General features: G+C 38.7%; 1 protein-coding gene across 16 annotated transcripts in view; it reads right to left on the bottom strand.

The window, feature by feature from the left end:
- The window catches only part of LOC126165466 (uncharacterized), a 229270-nt gene that overhangs the window by 126563 nt on the left and 82825 nt on the right, over nt 1–19882 (bottom strand). For all 16 annotated transcript variants that reach the window (XM_049920319.1, XM_049920321.1, XM_049920326.1 and 13 more), the window contains exon 4: nt 11274–11402. In XM_049920319.1, coding sequence (XP_049776276.1) covers nt 11274–11402 — 129 coding nt within the window. The remainder of the gene's footprint in view (nt 1–11273; nt 11403–19882) is intronic.

Below are 19882 nucleotides of genomic sequence, written 5' to 3'. Positions count from 1 at the left end.
GAAGACTGTATACAAAGAAGAGACCTCAAGGGAAAAGTTTCAGATTGATCATAAAATGGTTAGACAGAGATTCAGAAGCTAGATTTTAAACTATAAGCCATTTCCAGGGACAGATGTGAACTTGGGCATTAATTTACTGTTCAAAGCTGAACATTGAAAGTTTTAGAGGGAATATCAGGCAATGTTGGAATGAAAAGGTTGAAACAAATACAACAGAAGATAAATGGGTAGCTTTGAGAAATTAAATAGTGAAGGCTGCAGAGGATCACATCGGTAAAAAGGCACGACTTAGTACAAATGCTGAATAACAGGGGAGATACTGAATTTAATTGGCAAAAGAAGAAAGTAAAAAAATGTAGCAAATGTAGCAACCAAAAGTGAATACAGATGACTAAAATATGAGAGAGAGAGAAAGTGCGGAGTGGCTAAACAGGAACAGTCCGAGGACAAATGCAAGAACGCTGAGGCATGCATAGCTAGAGGAAAGATAGATGCTGCCAATAGGAAAATTATAGAGACCTTTCAAGAAAGACAAGTAACTGCATGAATATCAAGAATGCAGTTGGCAAGCCTGAACTAAGCAAAGAAGGGAAAGCTGAAAGGTGGCAGGAATATACAGAGAATCTACCTAATGGAAACAAACTTAAGGATAATTTTGAAGAAAGAGAAGAGGAAGTAGATGAAGATGAAATGGGAGAGCCTTTGGAGAGCCAACCATGACAAAATTATTCCATCTACCTGGTGTGCAAGAGATATGAGACAGGCAAAATATCCTCAACATCAGGAAGAATACAGTAATTCCAGTTCCAGAGAAGAGAGGTACTCGCAGTTGTGAATACTATCAAATCATCAGTTTAATACATCTACATACATACTCCACAAGAAACCATATTGTGCACAGTGGAGGGTGCCATATGCTACTACAAGTATTTTCTTTCATGTCCCACTTGCAAATAGAACGAGGGAAGAATGACTGTCTAAAAGCCTCTGTACAAGTCCCAGTTTCTCACTTATTTTTGTGGGCCTTATGTAAAATGTAAGTTGACACCAGTACAGTCATTCTGCAGTTGTCCTCAAATGCCAGTTCTCTAAATTTCCACAATGGTGCCTCATGAAAAAAGCATTGTCTTTCCTCAAGGGATTCCCATTTGAGTTCCAGAAGTATCTCCATAATACTTATGCGATTATCGAACCTACTGGTAACAAATCTAGCAGCCCACCTCTAATCTGCTTTGTCTTCCTTTAGACCCATTTAATGAGAATCCCAAACACTCTAACAGTACTCATCAATGTGTCACACTAGCACTCCATATGCTGTCTCCATTATAGATGAGCAACACTTTCCCAAAATTCTCCCACTATATAGAAATTGAGCATTCACCTTCCCTATTATCAATGTGACATGCTCATTCCATTCCATATTGCTTTGCAATGTTATGCCAAGATATTTAACTGATGTGGCTGTGTCAAGTAGCATCCTACTAATGTTGTATTCAAAAGTTCACACGTATATGGATCCAGTTGGAGCTGCTAGTGGTACTGGTCATGTTTGTGTGAGGTGTGCTTGCTTGTGTGAGTGTCTGCTCTGCTGAAGAAGGGTTTGGCAAAAGGTTTCTATGTGTGAGACATTCTTTTTGTTGTGCCTGTCTGCAACATGGTGAACAGCAATCTATCCTTCACAATATCCAACTTAGGATTTCTGTTGTTTAACTTATATTTATGTATATTTAGAGCAATCTGCCATTCATTATACCAACTAGAAATTCTGTCTAAGCCATCCTGTATACTCCTACAGTCACACAATGACGAAACTTCCCCATACATGTTAGAGTAGTCCTATCACACTTACCTGGGGCACTCCTGATGACACCCTTGTCTCCGTTGAACACTCTCTGTCAACAACAATGTACTGGGTCCTGTTCCTTAAGAAGCCTTCAAGCGACTCACCTATCTAGGAATCTATGTATGCCTGTACCTTCGTTGACAGTCTGCAGGGCACCATTTCAAATGCTTTTCGAAAATCTGGAAATATGAAATCTGCCTGCTGCCCTTCATCCATGGTTTGCAGGATATCATGTGAGAATAGAAGCAAGCTGAGTTTCGCACAAGAGATGTTTCCTAAGTTACTGCTCATTTGCGGACAGTAGTTTTTCTGTCTCACGGAAATTTATTACATTTCAACTCAGAATGTGTTTAAGAATTCTGCACCAAACAGATGTCGAGGATATTGGTCTGTAATTATGGGGATCCGTACGTCTATCCAGGAATCATCTGCACTTTTTTCCAGACGCTTGGGATTATGTGGTGGGTGAGAGAGTTGCGATAAATGCGAGCCAAGTAAGGGGCCAATGCTGCAGTGTACTCTCTGCAAAACCAGATTTGGATTCCATGTGGACCTGAAGACTTATTTGCTCTGAACTCTTTCAGCTGCTTCTCTATGCCACAGATGCCTATTTCCTCCATGTGGGATTCTGTGTGTCAGTCAAATGACAGTATGTTTGTATGATCATCCTGAGTGAATTGTTTCTTAAATGTGAAATTTAAAACTCCAGCTTTCCATTTGCTGTCTTCTACTCCCACCAGACTGGTCAACAAGTGACTAGACAGAAGTCATCAACCCACTTAGTGATTTTAAGTCATGGAGCCAAATATTTAAACAACAATTTACATAAGAATGGAAACTCTGGTAGAAGACAACTTCGGGGAAGAACAGTTTTGCTTCCAGAGAAATGTAGCCTATCCCCACTGTTATTGAATCTCTACATTACTCAAGCAGTAAAGGAAATCTAGGAGAAATTTGGAAAAGGAATTATAGTTAAAGGAGAAGAAATAAAAACTTTAAGGTTTGCCCATTACATTACACAGTGAGGAGCCAAAGAAACTGGTACACCTCCCTAATATCGTGTATGGCCCCCAGGAGAATGCAGAAGAGCCGCAACACAATGTGGCATGGGCTCGACTAATGTCTGAAGTAGTACTGGAGGGAATAGACACCATGAATTCTGCAGGGCACGAATCCTTCATTTTCCATAAATCCATTAGAGTATGAGGAGTGGAGATCTCTTCTGAATAAAATGTTGTAAGGCATCCCAGATATGCTCAATTATGTTTATGAACATGTCATCTGTCATAGTCATATCTACATGTACCAGGGGTCCCACATCACTCCAACTGCACATGCTCCACACAATTACAGAACCTCCACCAGCTTGAACAGTCCCCTGCTGGTATGCAGGGTCCATGGATTCACGAGGTTGTCTCCATACCCATACATGTCCATCTGCTCGATAAAATCTGAAACAAGACTTTTCTGACCAGGCAACATGTTTCCAGTCATCAACACTCAAATGTCGGTGTTGATGGGCCCAGACGAGGAGTGAAGCTTTGTGTCATGCAGTCATCAAGGGTACATGAGTGGGCCTTCGGCTCCGAAAGCCCATATCAATGATTTTTCATTGAATGATTTGTACACTGACAGTTGCTGATAGCCCAGCATTGAAATCTGCAGTAATTTGAGGAAGAGTTGTACTTCTGTCACGTTGAACGATTCTCTTCTGTTGTTGTTGGTCCCGTTCTTGCAGGATCTTTTTTTGGCCACTGCAATGTTGGAGATTTGGTGTTTTATCAGATTCCTGATATTCATGGCACACTCGTGAAATGGTCGTATGGGAAAATTCCCGCTTCATCACTGTCTCAGAGATGGTGTCTCACATCACTCATGCACCAACAATAAGACCTCATTCAAACTCACTTATATCCTGATAAGCTGCCATTGTAGCAGCAGTAACTTATCTAACAACTGTGCCAGACACTTTTCGTCTTATATAGGCATTGCCAACTGCAGCACCATATTCTGCCTGTTTGCGTATCTCCATATTTGAATATGCGTGCCTATACCAGTTTCTTTGGCGCTTCAGTGCAATTCTGTTAGAGACAGCAAAGAAATTGGAAGAAAAGTTGCTTGGAATAGATAGTGTCCTGAAAACAGAATATTAGATGAACATCAACAAAAGTAAAACGATGGATGTTGAGTGTACTCAAATTCAATCAGGTGGTCATGAGGGAATTATATTAGAAAATGTGAAACTAAAAATAGTAGATGAGTTCTGCTGTTTGGGCAGTGAAGTAACAGATTCTGGATGAGGTGAAGAGAGTGTAAAATGCAGACAAGCAATAGAACGAAAGCATTTCTGAAAAGGGGAATTTGTTAACATCTAATATGAATCTGTGGTTTAGGAAGTCTTTCCTGAAGGTATTTGTCTGGACTGTAGTCTTGTACGGAAGTGAAATGCAGACAATAAGCAGTTAGACAAACAAATGCTTGAACATTTCTCTGTGCACTGTAATTGTACTAATCTTGTCTTCACAGATCCTAAGGTATCAATATATAAGATGTCGTATATTCCAAGATTGCTTATTTAGTGCTAGTTATTGAAACTTTGTATGCAGGCTTATGCAACATACTCTCCATCTCCAAGTGTCTGCCACTTCAGGTTTTTCAGTATCTCTGTGATGTTCTCCCTTGAGTCAACTAAGCTTTCAATGCATGTAATGCTCCTCTTCACATGCATTCAAAATCCTGTTAATCCTATACTACAGGCCCCCATACTTCAGCAACATCATAGAAAGAGTAACACAGGTGAATTGTAAGTTATCTCCTCTGTCGACTGATTCCATTTTCCTATTATGCTACCAATGAATCACAGCCACCTGTTTTGTCCACTATTGAGTCAATGTGATCATTGCATTTCATATCTCAGTTGACCACTGTTGCTCACATCTGCAGGTATTACCTCTCTACTATCCTGCACATGCTCCCAGGGTGGTGCTAAGCGAGAAACAACTATTAAGACGAGACTGAACACTCTTAAATGTCCTCTCACCCAGAGTCTCTGAGGAAATACATTCGAACAGGCTCTTCTCAGGACCCTCAAGTTTGTTAGATTGGACTTCAATATCAATTTAGCAACTAAACATAGAAAACATAAGCAAAGCAAAGAGTGAATGTTTATCCAGGACCCTGAAAGAACATCAAATTGATATCAACTTACTCCAAGAAACCCAATTAGAAGATGATATACAACTTCACAGCAGGACGACATTTTCAGGCTTTAATCTGGTAACTAAAATATCGATTGGCAACTGATGCACAAAACAATACTAATAACTAACAAGTCCTATCATCAACTTCACAGCTACAGTTAAAGTGGGGAACTTGATAGTCAACATGTATGAAGTATCATAATGCAACTGGCCTTCTCCAACTCTGCCCTCACCACAACATTCAAGCATCATCGTTGATGACCTCAACAGCTATCATATGCTCTGGGGACATCAAGAATGTGACAAAATTGAACAAAAACCTGTCGACTGGATGAAAGCAGAAAACCTAAAACTTATATACAATCCCATAGGCTAGGCAACCTTCTTCTCTGGCCGATGGAACAAAGGCACACACACCTAACATATGCTTATCATACGGTCTCCAAACATGCCCAACTAGGTGTGCCACAGAGTCCTGTCCCCCCATTCAGAATAATCCAATAATGCTCCATACAGGATTGCTCATAGCCATCATCCACTCCTACCCAAAATCAGGATGGAACTTTAAGAAAGCTCACTAGTCTGAATTTTCCAAACAGACTCCACACATATGACGGAAAAACCCATCTTTAACAACCAACACAGATTCACTGGTGTGCTGAAAGGTGCAGCAAAACAAAGCATACCAAGGCATGACTGCAAAGAATGCATTCCTGGCTGGAATGAAGACAGGCAAGGGCTTCTCCAGGACCTCAATGACAGTGGTGATCCTGCTACTGCCTCCAACTTTCTACAATCACTAAATGAGAGCATACAAAACAGATGGAAAGAAACCTTAGCTTCCTTGGACTATATTCCAGCAGGACAGTCTTGTCCTTAATCAAAAAGCTGGATACAGCAGGCAACAACACCCGACAAAAGTGTAACATACATCTGGATGATGTGCCCAATTACATGATCTCCGCCTCTAAGTCAACAAGAGATAAACATATCCAAAGAGAAGTTAGACATCTCTTAAAAGTAAAGATCATTTTGGTTCACAAACATCTGAATTTTCCATCCCATTTCAACTGGACATGAAAATAGAATCCATAAAGCACATGAAACCTCAAAGGCAGCAGATGTTGATAGTATTTGCCCTGAGTTTCTATTATATTGTGGTCCTGCTAGTGTCAAGAGGATGAACACCTTCTGTCACACATCTTAGACTCAGAAGAAAACTAAGATCACTGCTGTACTAAAACCAAATAAAGATCCACCAAAAGTTGAAAACGATCACCCACTGACCTCTTTAATGTCACATTTAAGTTCCTGGAGAGGCTCATTCATAACAGAATTTTGTCAGCCATCAACAAACACATCCCCATAGAGTAAGTTGGGTTTTGACCAGGAAGAGGATGTGAAAAACAGGTGCCAGCAAAAGCAACTCATATCAAAAATGGTTTTGAGAAGCAGAAGGCAAATATGAGGTCTTCTTAGTAAGGAAGTGAGTAAGTAAGTAACTGCAGCCTATGATACCATCTAGTGTGACACACACTAGCTCAAATTCATCAGTGTCACTCCGTGCCAGAAACTAACCACGCTAACTGGAAACATAGTGAACAACAGCTACTTCCAGGTGTTCTCACCAAACTTCAACAGCAGAGATCACATAATAAATGATGGTATTCCATAAGCTTCTATTTTGCCCCACTTCTTTTAATTTATAAACATACGACCTTCCAGAAACAAAGTCCAGGGAATTCATTTACTCTGATAACATTGCTCTGATCACTCAGGATCAAAGGTTTAGGGAAGCTGAAGCAACACTAATATCAGACCTGAAGATGCTGGATGAATACTTCAAACAGAACTCTCTCCAACAAAATCCTCCTACAGAATAAATGAGCAAACTACAAATCCACCATCACATTTAGAGATCAGACTCACCAACAGTGCAACACTCCAAAACATCTAGATCTGACCCTAGACAGGTCTTTGATATACAAAATGCACATTTGGAATGGGACAACTAAAATCAAAACATGGAACAGCATAATCCAGAAGTTAACAGGAACCGCCTAGGGTACCACTAGAACAGTCCTCGGATCATCAGCTCTAGCTCTTTCATACTCAGTCACAGAATACCACTGTTCCTCCTGACTAAGCAGTGCTCACACTAAAGTAAATGACACATAGCTCAATCAAGCAATCCATTCCATCCCAATCCATATAACCTGGGAGCTCTAGGAACTCGAACTCTAAAGATTTTTCAAGATATCCTCTGGTAGAACAGAATTCTTCAGAAGCTCAACCATTTTTCTGACATGTGACAGAGTTTCATCCCATTTTAGGCATTTGTATGTGCTATCTTCGAACAATGATGCCACTTTGCTGTGATGTTCAGTAGCTTTAAGAACAACTGCGGCATTTCCATGGTCAGCAAAATGGCTTTGTTGTTGAAGGATAGCATGTACAATTGCCTAAAATGGAACTCAACTCTGTCATACAGCTGAAAAACAGCGTGCCTATGGAATATCGCCTCAGTTGTGTGACTGGATTCGTGATTTACTGGCAGAAAGGTCACAGTTCGTAGTAATAGATGGAAAGTCATCGAGTAAAACAGAAATAATATCCGGTGTTCCCCAAGGAAGTGTTATAGGCCTTCTATTGTTCCTGATCGATATTAACGACTTACGAGACAATCTCAGTAGCCGTCTTAGATTGTTTGCAGATGATGCTGTCATTTACCGTCTTGTATTTACCATCTTGTAAAGTCATCTGATGACCAAAACGAATTGTAAGATGATTTAGATAATATCTCTGTATGGTGTGAAAAGCGGCAATTGACCATGAATAAAGAAAATTGTGAAGTTATTCACATGAATACGAAAAGAAATCCGCTAATGTTCGATTTTGCGATAATTCACACAAATCTGAAGGCTGTAAATTCAACTAAACACTTAGGGATTACAATTACAAATATCCTAAATTGGAATGATCACATAGATAATGTTGTGGGTAGAGCCAACCGAAGACCACGATTCATTGGCAGAAGACTTAGTAGGTACAACAGATCTACTTAAGACACTGCTTACACCATACTTGTCCGCCCTATTCCGGAGTATTGTAGTGTGGTGTGGGATCCGCATCAGATGGGGCTGACGGATGACATCGAAAAAGTACAAAGAAGGGCAGCTCGTTTCATATTATCACAAAGTAGGGGAGATATTGCCACAGACATGATATATGAATTGGAGTGGCAATCATTAGAACAAAGTCGTTTTTCGTTGCGACGGGATCTTCTCATGCAATTTCAATCACCAGTTTTCTCCTCCAATTGCGAAAACATTCTGTTGGCACCCACTTACATTGGGAGAAATGATCATCACAATAAAATAAGAGAAATCTGGGCTCGCACAGAAAAATTTAAGTGCTCGTTTTTCCCCTGCGTCGTTCGAGAGTGGAATGGTAGAGAGAAAACTTGAAGGTGGTTCACTGAACCCTCTGCCAGGCACTTTATTGTGAATAGCAGTGTAATCACATAGATGTAGATGAGCTTCTGAATTATTCTAGTCTACTAGAAGATCTCATAAAAAATCTTAAGAGCTCGAACTTATAGACCTCCCAAGCTTTATGAATTACCTAAAGTCCACAACGAAGGTATTCCATTCAGATCAGCTACTAGCATTATTGGTTCTCCTACCTACAGGCTAGCCAAATATCTAAATAAGTTAATGACTCTCATAGTAGCCTGCTGTGAACATCACATCAAAAACTTGCAGATGTTCACTGAGAAAATTAGATATATTGGAGTTGGACCAAATGACATTTTAGTCAGCTTGGACACGATCTCACTAATTGTAAAAATTCTTGTGAGGAATGCACTGAAACTGCTGACAGAGCATTTTCTTCCTGAAACAGTAAAGTTGTTCTGACATGTTATGATGACCAACTACTTTTTGTGTGGCAGTAAATTTTATGAAATGTCTCCAGCAGTGGCCGACTTTTTTTATGGAACATTTTGAGCAATGTGCATTAAATTTGGCTCCTCTTCATCCATCTTAATTTTGTCTTTATGTTGATGACTGAATTATGGTCTGGCCACATGGCACAGAAGCTCCCGAGAACTTCCTTGAAGGCATGAACAGCATGTACTCAAACATCAAGTTCGCTGGCAAGAAAGAGAAAGACAATTAATGTCGGGTGGACGTCTCAGCCACTCTGTGTACTGCAATCTAACACAAACCAATTTGTATCATAGCACACTGAGTTTTTGTCAAACAGTCCAGCAGAGAGCAGTTTTCACTAAACTAGTTCACAAACCAAACACTGTTTCTGACAAGGACCATTTGGATTTTGAAATTAATCATCTGAAATACATGTGATGAAAGAATGGCGGTGGTTCATGTGATTTTAAGTCAGCATTGTCCAAGGAAAGGAAACTTGAAAGTGTTGAACATTCACAGGATGATCCATCAACTGTATTGCTTTCTTTCTGTGATATTGCATCCAGCAAAACATGCAGAGACCTGGGAAGAGTAGGCACAAGACCTATTTTCTGACCTTCTAAGAAGATAAAGGTGAGGCTATGCCTTGTTAAGGGCAGTTGCGGCCTCAGGAGCCCTGGGATTTATAACATCCTTTGTGAGTACAGAAGCAATTACACTGGCCAGTGCATCTGTACCGTTTCCGAATGCTGTGCAGAACATCAGCGGCATACTAAAAATCAAGAACCGGAGAAATCTGCAGTTGCTGAACACAGCCTTGCAAACAAAATATCATTTGAGGAAACTTATGCATACTGGGATTGTGTAATCAAGGAAGGCTGTAGAAGTAAGACTGTGCAAGAAAACTTTAATCGTGACAGTGGGTATAATTTCAGCAGTGCATGTAAGTGAGATCTCGGTGCAGAGAAGAAGCAGAGATGTTTGTCACAATGTTTACTCTACTATGGAAGCAGTGGCACCACCAGAACAGAAACTGACACCATCTGTGACAGCATTACATAGCTACCGATCAATCAGACGCTGTCAATGGGCTATGCAAGGCCACCACAGCAACAGCCTAAACAGTCAGTTGCTCCTGACAAAGATGATGGAGGCAATCAGCTAAGGCTCGAGGTTTTACCCTGAAATGGCACGGCAAGATGTCCTAGTATGTTTTATACAAACAGCGAATCCTCTATCTACAACAAAAACCCATCAAGTAAAAAAATATTACAAGGAACCACATAGAAAAAATATTAGGTGTTGATCAGACAAAGGAACAAACTGGCTTTAGAGGCAGATACAGCATACTGGGCAACCTGCAAAAATTGTACAAAATTATGGTACTGAGCAATGATTATTAATTACCATTCTATCTGGGACTCATAGATTTTAAGAAAACTTCTGACTTAGTTTCAACAAAATCAGTACTACGAGCTCTTGAGAAAAAAGGCACTGATACAACAGATGTAACTGTACTAAAGAATATTCATGTCAATGCTTCAGCTTCCTCTAGACTTCATCGAGGCAGTGAAAAATTCAGAAGTGAAAGAAGAGTCAGGCAGGAATATATCCTATTAGCACACCAGCTCTCAGTAGACCACGTGGAAATTTTTGGATCCTCACACTGAGAAAACAAAGAAAGAATACCTCATGGAACATATGTGAAACATCTTCATTTCACTGGTGATATTGTATTGTTTGCCTCTGGTACAGATAAACTTCAACAACAAATGGAACAATTTAATAAAGCAAGTTTGAAAGTAAGGCTACTACATGTTTGGGTATCTGTCGTTCTGCAGCATTTACAGCAGCTGATGAATATGGTACTGTATGGGTTAAAGACATACATGCAGTAACTTGTGTGGAAACCCGTAGCAGCCACCTTCTTGGGAATACTGAATGCAGAATGTCTCAACACCTATGTCGCTGGCTGCCTGCACACAGTAAACTGTCAGTCTTTCTTGATTCACACTGATGACTCTTGATAAGTCTGTAACTATGTGGGACAAGGTGACAAACAGAGTGATGGTGGGTTGGCACAATATGTGTATTATTGAAACCTGTAGTTGGGAATCCATTGGTAAAAATTATTTACTTGTTATTTGCACATTTCTGTTCCTTGTGGACCCAGTGCCTACATTACCTCATAACTAGCATGTGTGCCCGTAGATAAAATAACCAATTATAGTATGTAACATAACAATTGGATACTGAATAGAGAGTCTACATACATTACCTTCTATCATTTCATATTATTACCTTTCTTCCTCTTCACTGGCGTGTCAACATCCTGATCACCAGTATCTGTTTCGAATTTCCTTATACATTGAGCAAGCAGTCTGGGCTTTTTGAAAATAGGGGATAACTCATCTTCTTCATATTTATACCCTGAGAAGAAAGATTCTAAATGCAATTTGAAACATTTTTAACTGCCCAAATGTATAACTCTATAGCTAATTAGAATAAACACTGCCACACACAACATTTTGTATGTACTATACAGGGTGGTTCAGGAAGAATGTCACATAATTTGTGAGGTGATTCTATATGTGAAAATAAACCACAAAAGTCCTATGAAGATGTGTCCAGTTTTCAATCATTACTCAACTGGAGTGGATTGAAGAGTACAATATCCATGGATGATTATAAAGAAAAGCGTGAATATTACTTACCAAAATGCTGTGTAGGTGCTGTGGCAGACAGAATCATGGTGAGACAGATAACTGATCCATCCTACAAAAGGTGTGGAGGCCCTACAACAGATGGCAGCACTGTGACGTCACACTGAGGCTACAGCTGCAAGCTTACCCAGTGTGCAATTGTGGGCTGGATCAGTGAGCAGCCATGAGGCCGTGTGCATGTTTTGCTTGGGTGGCATTTAATTGAGCAAAGTCCATTGTGTACAGGTACTTTAATGGTAGTGCCCATGAGGCTGTGACAGACTACTAGAGACGTTTGCCTGATCGACGAACCCCTGTGTCAGGGTATTTACCAGGATTTTTCAAACATTACATGAATCTAGAACACTACCCAGTGTACATGTAACATCAGAACATGAGGCCATCCAGTCAACTGAAGAAAGGGAAGACATTATTGCAATGGTACACTGGAGTCCATCATCAGTACATAACGCATTAGCTATCAGTTTGATATTCTACAAATACAAGTGTGGTGTACATTACATTCCAAGGGCTTGTACCCACTCCATGTACAACCCATGCAACATCTGCATCCACGTGACTCAGTAAGCAGACAACAATTCTGCGAATGGTTGGCTGTACACAGAGATGCTGTGCAGTACACTCCATTTAAAGATGAGGCTACATTTACATGCAATGGTATCATGAACACCAACAATTCTCATACATGAACAATGGGGAACCCACATGATATTAGGGAAACAAGATACCAAGTTAGGTTCTCAGTGAACACTTTGTGTGGCATGACTGATGACCTGGTGACAGGACCGTTTTCCTGCCAAATTGCATGACAGCCACAGCATAAGACATTTCCTGGCAGGAGACCCACCTGCATTTTTGGAAGACATGACATTAGAGCAGCAATGAAAAAGGTACTTGTATCTTGATGGCTCACCTATTCACTGTACCTGACAAGTATCCTAGTATCTGAATAATACATTCCCTCAATGGGGAATGGGCTTTGACGGACCCATTAACTGACCTGCCAGATCACCCGACCTAACCCTATTACACTTATGTTTATGGGGCTGGTTAAAGTAGGATTTGTATGCTACAAACGTATTTGTCACTCATGTCATCAATGCTGTTGCCCACATTACAGTCCACCATATGATGTTCAACATACAATACAACACACCCTCCAATGCGTTGGCAAGTGCATTAAGACAGGTGGGGAACTTTCCAAATACCTCTTGCAGAATGGATCAGTCATATGTCCCACCATTATTCTGTCCACCACACAGTGCCTACACAGCATGTTGGTAAGTAATATTCATATTTGTCTTCATATTCATATGCAGATGTCGGTAGGGTTCAACCCACTCCAGTTCATTAATGATCAAAAATTGGGCACGTGTTCCTAGACTTTTCTGATTAATTTTCATGTGTAGAATCACATCACAAGTTATGTGATATTCCTCCAGAATCACCCTGTCTGTGGCTTTACTGACTTGCTATTGTGTTGTTATGACAGAAGTAGTTGATTAAATGGAGAGACTACAGCTATATCATCAGACAAAAAAAAACTAAAATTTATATTTGGGTACATGATTCATGGCACATACTGTTCCCTGTCTCCTTCAGTGTCATACGAACGGCTGTCTGTCAGTGCCTGGTATTTGTGACTTCTTTTCCTCCTTTTATTCTTCTTCTTCCTTCTGTTCTTTTCGAGTGTCATTTCCTATGTATTGCTCTATCAGATATTTTCGCATAGTTTAGACTTCTGTCCATGATGAATCTGACATTATTTGTCCTTTGCACAACTCAGTTGTTTATCAAATTTTATATTTAAATTGCTTGTCCAAAGTGACAAAGTCTCCCTCAGAGTCAAAATCTTCATCAGATCTAACGAGAAGATAAGTTCACTAGACAAAATATCAGCCACACTCACCAGTCACTTTCTAGTGCTGTATATGGCATTGAAATGGTACCAGGTTGTAATGTTATTCTGAACTGCTTATGTAAGTCATGGCAGTGAAGTAATGTGACTTTCGGTTTCAAACCTGAAAGGATTTGCTGTTACCAGTGAATGCAGCTCCATCTCAACCAGTTTCCATCTGAATATTGCAAAGGGAAAAATGCACAGTGGACATTTGGAGTTAGGCATCTCAAAAAAAAAGGCCACTGCTCACACTGTCACACAAAAAGTTGCACATCTACAATGTGTCAAAAAACACAGAAACTGGACAGGAGCTGACAGGAGGCACGTGACATATTTCGACGAGATATGATTTTCCCTCTCTTCAAATTAGGCTAGGAATCAGGTGTGATAATTGCTCATTGAGGTGTTTAATGTGCAGTGTGAGTGGGGGGAGGGGAGGGGGGGAGGGGGGGGGAGGGGGGGGGCTGTACTTCATGCTGGAGGTAACTGTGTGAAATGACTCCGGGTTACAGTGAACATGAACCATGATGTCCATTTCAATATTTGCAGTGACCAAGTGTGATCCTTTCAGGGTGGCTACTCAAACTTGGAAATGAAATTCGCTGAGAATTACAAGTGTGAGGAGGAAGATGGTATCAATTAATGGTGAGCAGCAAGAGGGGGAGGGGGGGGGGCAGCATGCCACAATAATGGCTTTTTTCCTTTTTCCCCTCTCAGCTGAGCTATATACCAGCTACAAGCAACAGTTTACCTATACCTTTTTTAAACATCAATAATTTATACAGAATAATATTCACTTTGAAATATTAAGTATTTTAAAATTTGTGATTTATTAAACTCAATAAAATTAAATTTCAATGCTAGGTTAAAACGCAGAATTTCCTGAGATTTTACGAAATTCCTAAAATTCCCTGAGATTTTCCTGATTTCTCCAGGTGAAATATAATCCCCTGAGAATCCCAGGTTTTCCAGAAAAATCACTACCCTTCCTTTCTTCTCCACAATGGACACTACAGTCATAAATTTATTAAATTAATGCAGCATTTTGTGGCAGTTCTATTGTGTCCTTTTATATACAGTTAAACAATAGAAAATGGCTTAAAAAGCCAAAACCAGTTGCGGAATAAGAAAGAAGGCTACATACATACAGTCAGCAATCATGGGTGTGTGAGGTGCGCTTGCTTGGGCGAATATGTGTGTGTGTGTGTGTGTGTGTGTGTGTGTGTGTGTGTGTGTGTGTGTCCTTTGTGTCATCTTTACAGTGAGTAGCAAATCTATTCTTTTCATACTATTTGACTGAACTTCCTCATTTTGAGGAGACTGGAGGAGTAATCTGTTTCACTTGCTAAAAACAAATAACAGTCAAGATCACAAAAATATTTCTTTATTTAAAACAACCAGTTTCAACAGACTCTGTAGTCATCTTCATGTCTTAAAAAACCTTTTTGTTATGAAAATTGCTCATTTTACATTGGACCTCACACAAAGTTGTCATGCCAATAAAAATCATCAAATTACAAAAGGACCAGCATACAATGAACACATTTCATAACAAAAAGATTCTTTAAGGCCTGAAGATGACAGCAAAGTCTGTCAAAACCACTTGTTTTAAATAAAGAAATATTTATGTAACCTTGGCTGTTGAATGTTTTTAGTTTCATAATATTGTTGACATCCCAACCAGGACTTTCCAATATTTGAGTTTTGGGAGTATGCAATCAAATGGATTAGATAAAATTACAAGTAAACAAAGAGCAAAGAAATTGGAATTAGCATACGAACATAGCCAAAACTGGTAAAATAAAAGCTCAGTATCATTCCAGGCAACGATTACGAAGTATGTGACAGTAATTAAACTGGAAACACTATGTAGATCTGAATGCCTAACACTGAGTAAAACAGATGAACAAGAAGAACTGGGAAAGAAAGAAAGGAAAAATTTTGGGATCAAATCTTTGAAGTTGTATTGAATAATACTATTTCTTCATTCTTTTCTTTCCTTCATAAGCAATATGTAAACTGAATGAGTTATAGACACCGCCAAAGGGAAATTAGTGAGTTATTTTGTGGCAAGGATAAGTTTTGATACAACGTTAAATATCTGTATGAAACAAAGTAAGAAGTTGAAGTTGTATTGAATCATATTGTTTTTTCACTCTTTTCTTTTCTTACCTTCATTTCTGCCCTTTGTCCAGTTCCTGTCTTTGTTCTTCTGTTGTGTTTATGTTCAATGTATTCCATTTTCTCATATGATACTTTTAGTCCAGTTTCAGCTGCAATTTTGTGAACTGTTTCTATTATTATGTTTGCATGTTTTGTGCTTAGAAATTATTACAATATCATCAGCAAAAGCGGAAAATTTCACACTGAATCTTACTCTTCCTTATCCTATATGGAATCCTCCGATGTATTTCTCTTGTAGTTCTTTATCCTACTCTCTCATGATCTTGTCTAAGACCAGATTGAAGAAAATTGGTGAGGGCCCACCGCCCTGCCGACCTCCTGGTTTGATTCTGAAGGGTTCAGAAATTTTTCCTAGGAATTTAACTTCTGAAGTTGTGTCTGTAAGCATCTGTTTGGCAAACTGTCTGGTGGTTTTGTCGATAGTTGCTTCTTTCATCATTAGAAATACTGTCTGTCTCTCTATAGAATCATAGGCTTTTTTTTTTTTAAAACTAATGAATGTGAGGACTCTTTGATCCTGAGGATTGTTTTAAAATTAAAAATTTGCTCCACATATGATCTACTTTTTCTGAACCCCACCCGGTACTTTCCTACTGTGTGTTTTGCTTAGTCTTCTACCTCATTCAGTAGAGCTTTAGATATAATTTTGTAGGTGACTAGAAGCAGAGATATGCCTTGGTTATTTTTGATTTCTGTGTCATCTCCCTTCTTATGCAGCAGAAGGACTATAGTTGTCCGGTATTCTTTCTTTCTCCCAACAAACTTTAATAATCTCATAAATGGTTTCAGCTGCCTGCTTCCCTCCCTGTTTCCACACCTCAGGTACTATACCATCTTCATCTGGCACTCTGTTGTTTCTCAGCTGACCAAAGTATTATTTAATATGATGCAGTGACGGTGGTTCTGAAGGTGAGTTTTCCCTTTGAGACAGAAAATTAGTCATTTGTTGGTTCCTTACCATTTAGAAAATTCTTAAAGCATTTTGCTACTAACTCACAGTTGTCTTTGTTACCTGTAATCAGTTTGCCTGTTGAATCTTTGAAGTTGTATTGAATCATTATTTTTTTGTTCTTTTCTTTTCTTATACATATGCTATATGTAAACTGAATGAGTTATAGACACCACCAAAGGTAAATTAGTGAGATATTTTGTGGCAAGGATAAGTTTTGATACATTGTTAAATATCTGTATGAAACAAAGTAAGAAATATGCTCTTCAATTTATTAATTCCTGCATCTTCACTCTTTTGTTTTGATAAGTGGTAGCGTACGGACATATGCTTGGATCTGTTGTACCAGCATTATTAAAAATGTGTATTTCAACCCTTCATTAAAAAGTGTTATAATAAGTTATTAGAAAAGCAATATTTACTTGCACAGTTAAGAGGTCAACTCCTATCTGTTTACCATTTCACTCACTGTCGTGATCCTGCATCAAGGCGCAGACAAGAATAATTTATGCGGTATCCAGAGAAGTGTTCCTGCATCGACATTGTCACAATCAAGGCTAAACACAATGAAATTAATGAGAAGCAGTGCGTAATGCAAATTACATTTATTGACCTTGAATGTATTGATATCAAAGGTCTGTTGATACTGGTATCACAAATTACCTTCAAACTTCTTTCAACTATTCTTTCCAAGCAATTTTTCCAATTATTCAAGCAATTATTAATCCATTTCCATTACCACATTACTATTCAAAGTGAACATTCACCAGCTTGTTTCCTCGATATTTCTTATTTGAAAACTTTGTAGAAGTCTCTAGGGTTCTATTGTCTGACATTTGTGTCTATTTCCTTCAATCATTTTGTATCATACTGTCATTTCTCTATTCGAATTATTATTAGTAGCATTACTATTTTGCCAAGCAATATGGGTGGGGTGATAAAACAAGTTGCCACCAGAAGTGATCCTCATTGATTTACATTTGTTGCATCTACTTTGGGAAATTAACCACACATGATCACAAATGAGTTATGTATTTCATGTAGTACAGTGGAGGGCATCATAGCCATACAGTTGTTATGCTGGAAGAACTTGTCTGTTACAGGAGGGGTATGGAAAAATGGCATATCCTGACATAGAGTTCAATCTTGCACCCTCCCCACAGAAAGTTTGGACTCTGATCTTGATTTATGAAGACCACCAATGGAACATTTTGTATTTAACCATCACTATAACTAGAGATGATAACAGCATATTCCAATTGCATACAAATATTTGTAAATTCCTTGACAGGAGTAGAATGCTGACAATACCAGTTTCATATGTTATTTGATGTAACAGAATGCGTAGAACACACACCAGCAACCTTCACTTTATTTAAGAATCAGTGGTGCTTGTTTCTAATTTACAAATTCATCAGATGCCCCTAATGCTTTTACAAAAACACATGGGACCTATATTTACAGGTTAGTAGCCCTAGGGAACATATCATACGTGTTGACCTAACACCCAAGCTGTATAATGATAAATTTGCAAAATTCAAAACTCGTAATGGAGTTTCTCAGTGAAGTGATTCAAAACCAAATTGTGGCTGTTTCCTGCTGTACATAATAAACATTCTGTATACATCACAGTCATGATATTTTCAGGTTGACATATTAAGATGCAGACAGGCACAATTAAAAGACACTTACACATACTCTTTCGGCCATAGCCTTCATCAGAAAGAGAGAGAGAAACACACACCACTCATTCACACACACAAGTGCACCTCACACACACATGATCACCAACTCTGGCAACCCCAAGCTGCCGGAATTGGTGGTCATGTGTGTATGAGGTGTGTTTGATTGTGTGAATGAATGGAGTGTGTTTCTCTTTCTTTTTCTGATGAAGGCTGTGGCTGAAAGTCTATGTGTAAGTGTCTTTTAATTGTGCCTGTCTGCAATTTAACGTGTCATCTTTAAGGTAAGTAGCAATCTGTCTTTTCCTACTATGTTGATATTCAAACCCAGAGTTTCCATTGTTTCATCATGACATTTTTGTAAATTTTTTTATAAATTGGAGAAATAATATCACGCAACACCTTAACCTCTATTCAACTGATTTTTCATTATACAATCTGTTTCAATCAAAGTTCATTTTCCAGCACAGATTTTTCCTAACAGCAAGAGTTACATACAAAAATATAATGTCAAAAATATAATAGTTATATGTTTAGTGAAGCAGAGATAGATGTATTTTTACATTATGTTTTTTATGCACACATGACACTCTTGCTGTTACCAAAAATCTGTGCTGGACAATGGTCTCTGACCAAAACCAGTTGTACAAAAAGAATTGAGCAGCTGCTTAAGGTGTTACATGATCAAATTTTTATAACAGTCATGGTTCTCCCATGCTATTATTAGACAAAATATCATTTTTTTAAGTAATGTTCCCTCTCCCGCATATCCTCAGTGTAAACGTAAAAACTGATGTGTTGCATTTCATTCGCACCATTACAGAACAAACTTTCAATTCTGGACTGGTATTTGTTGCTGAATGCATTTGTTTTCAGTGACTGGAAGTGAGAACAGGTAATACTACATATCCTTTTGACCAACTTCATTTTGAAAAACAATTTTTCAATTCTGAAGGTCAAAGTTCCGTGTCCAGCTGTTGGGGCCAGAACGAGTCCCTCATGTGTGAATTTGTTATTAGTGTAGGCTTTCACAATGTGTTAATACAGTCAGATCCAATATGATTCATATTTAAAGATGACATATTTGCTGTTGGGATTCATAACAAAATGGAAGCATTCAGTTTTCTGAAATTGCAATATCTGGGTATCCAGCAAAAGAATTTCCCTGAGGTCTCCAAGTCAATTTTAAAAGTTTTCCAGTGTCATATTGTGCTTACTCCCTAACCAATTTTGGTCCATTTTATGATAAAATCTATAAATTTGGTCAGCATATTGGAACATAATGGAGGCTTTTCTCTGAGTAACATGAAACGAACATGGTTTGTTTTAAACAAGAAATAAACATACTAGGATCTGACATTAGAGTTGAGTGCCAAAAGTAACATGAACAAAAATTACAGGAAAACCAGAATGAGAAAGCTTGCAAAGGAAGTAAAACATAAAAACAAATACAATTTGAACAAAACAATTGT

Source organism: Schistocerca cancellata, chromosome 1, assembly GCF_023864275.1.
Source record: "Schistocerca cancellata isolate TAMUIC-IGC-003103 chromosome 1, iqSchCanc2.1, whole genome shotgun sequence".
NCBI lineage: Eukaryota > Metazoa > Arthropoda > Insecta > Orthoptera > Acrididae > Schistocerca > Schistocerca cancellata.
Note: the sequence above shows the minus strand (reverse complement) of the source record. Positions and strands in the feature narration are given on the sequence as shown.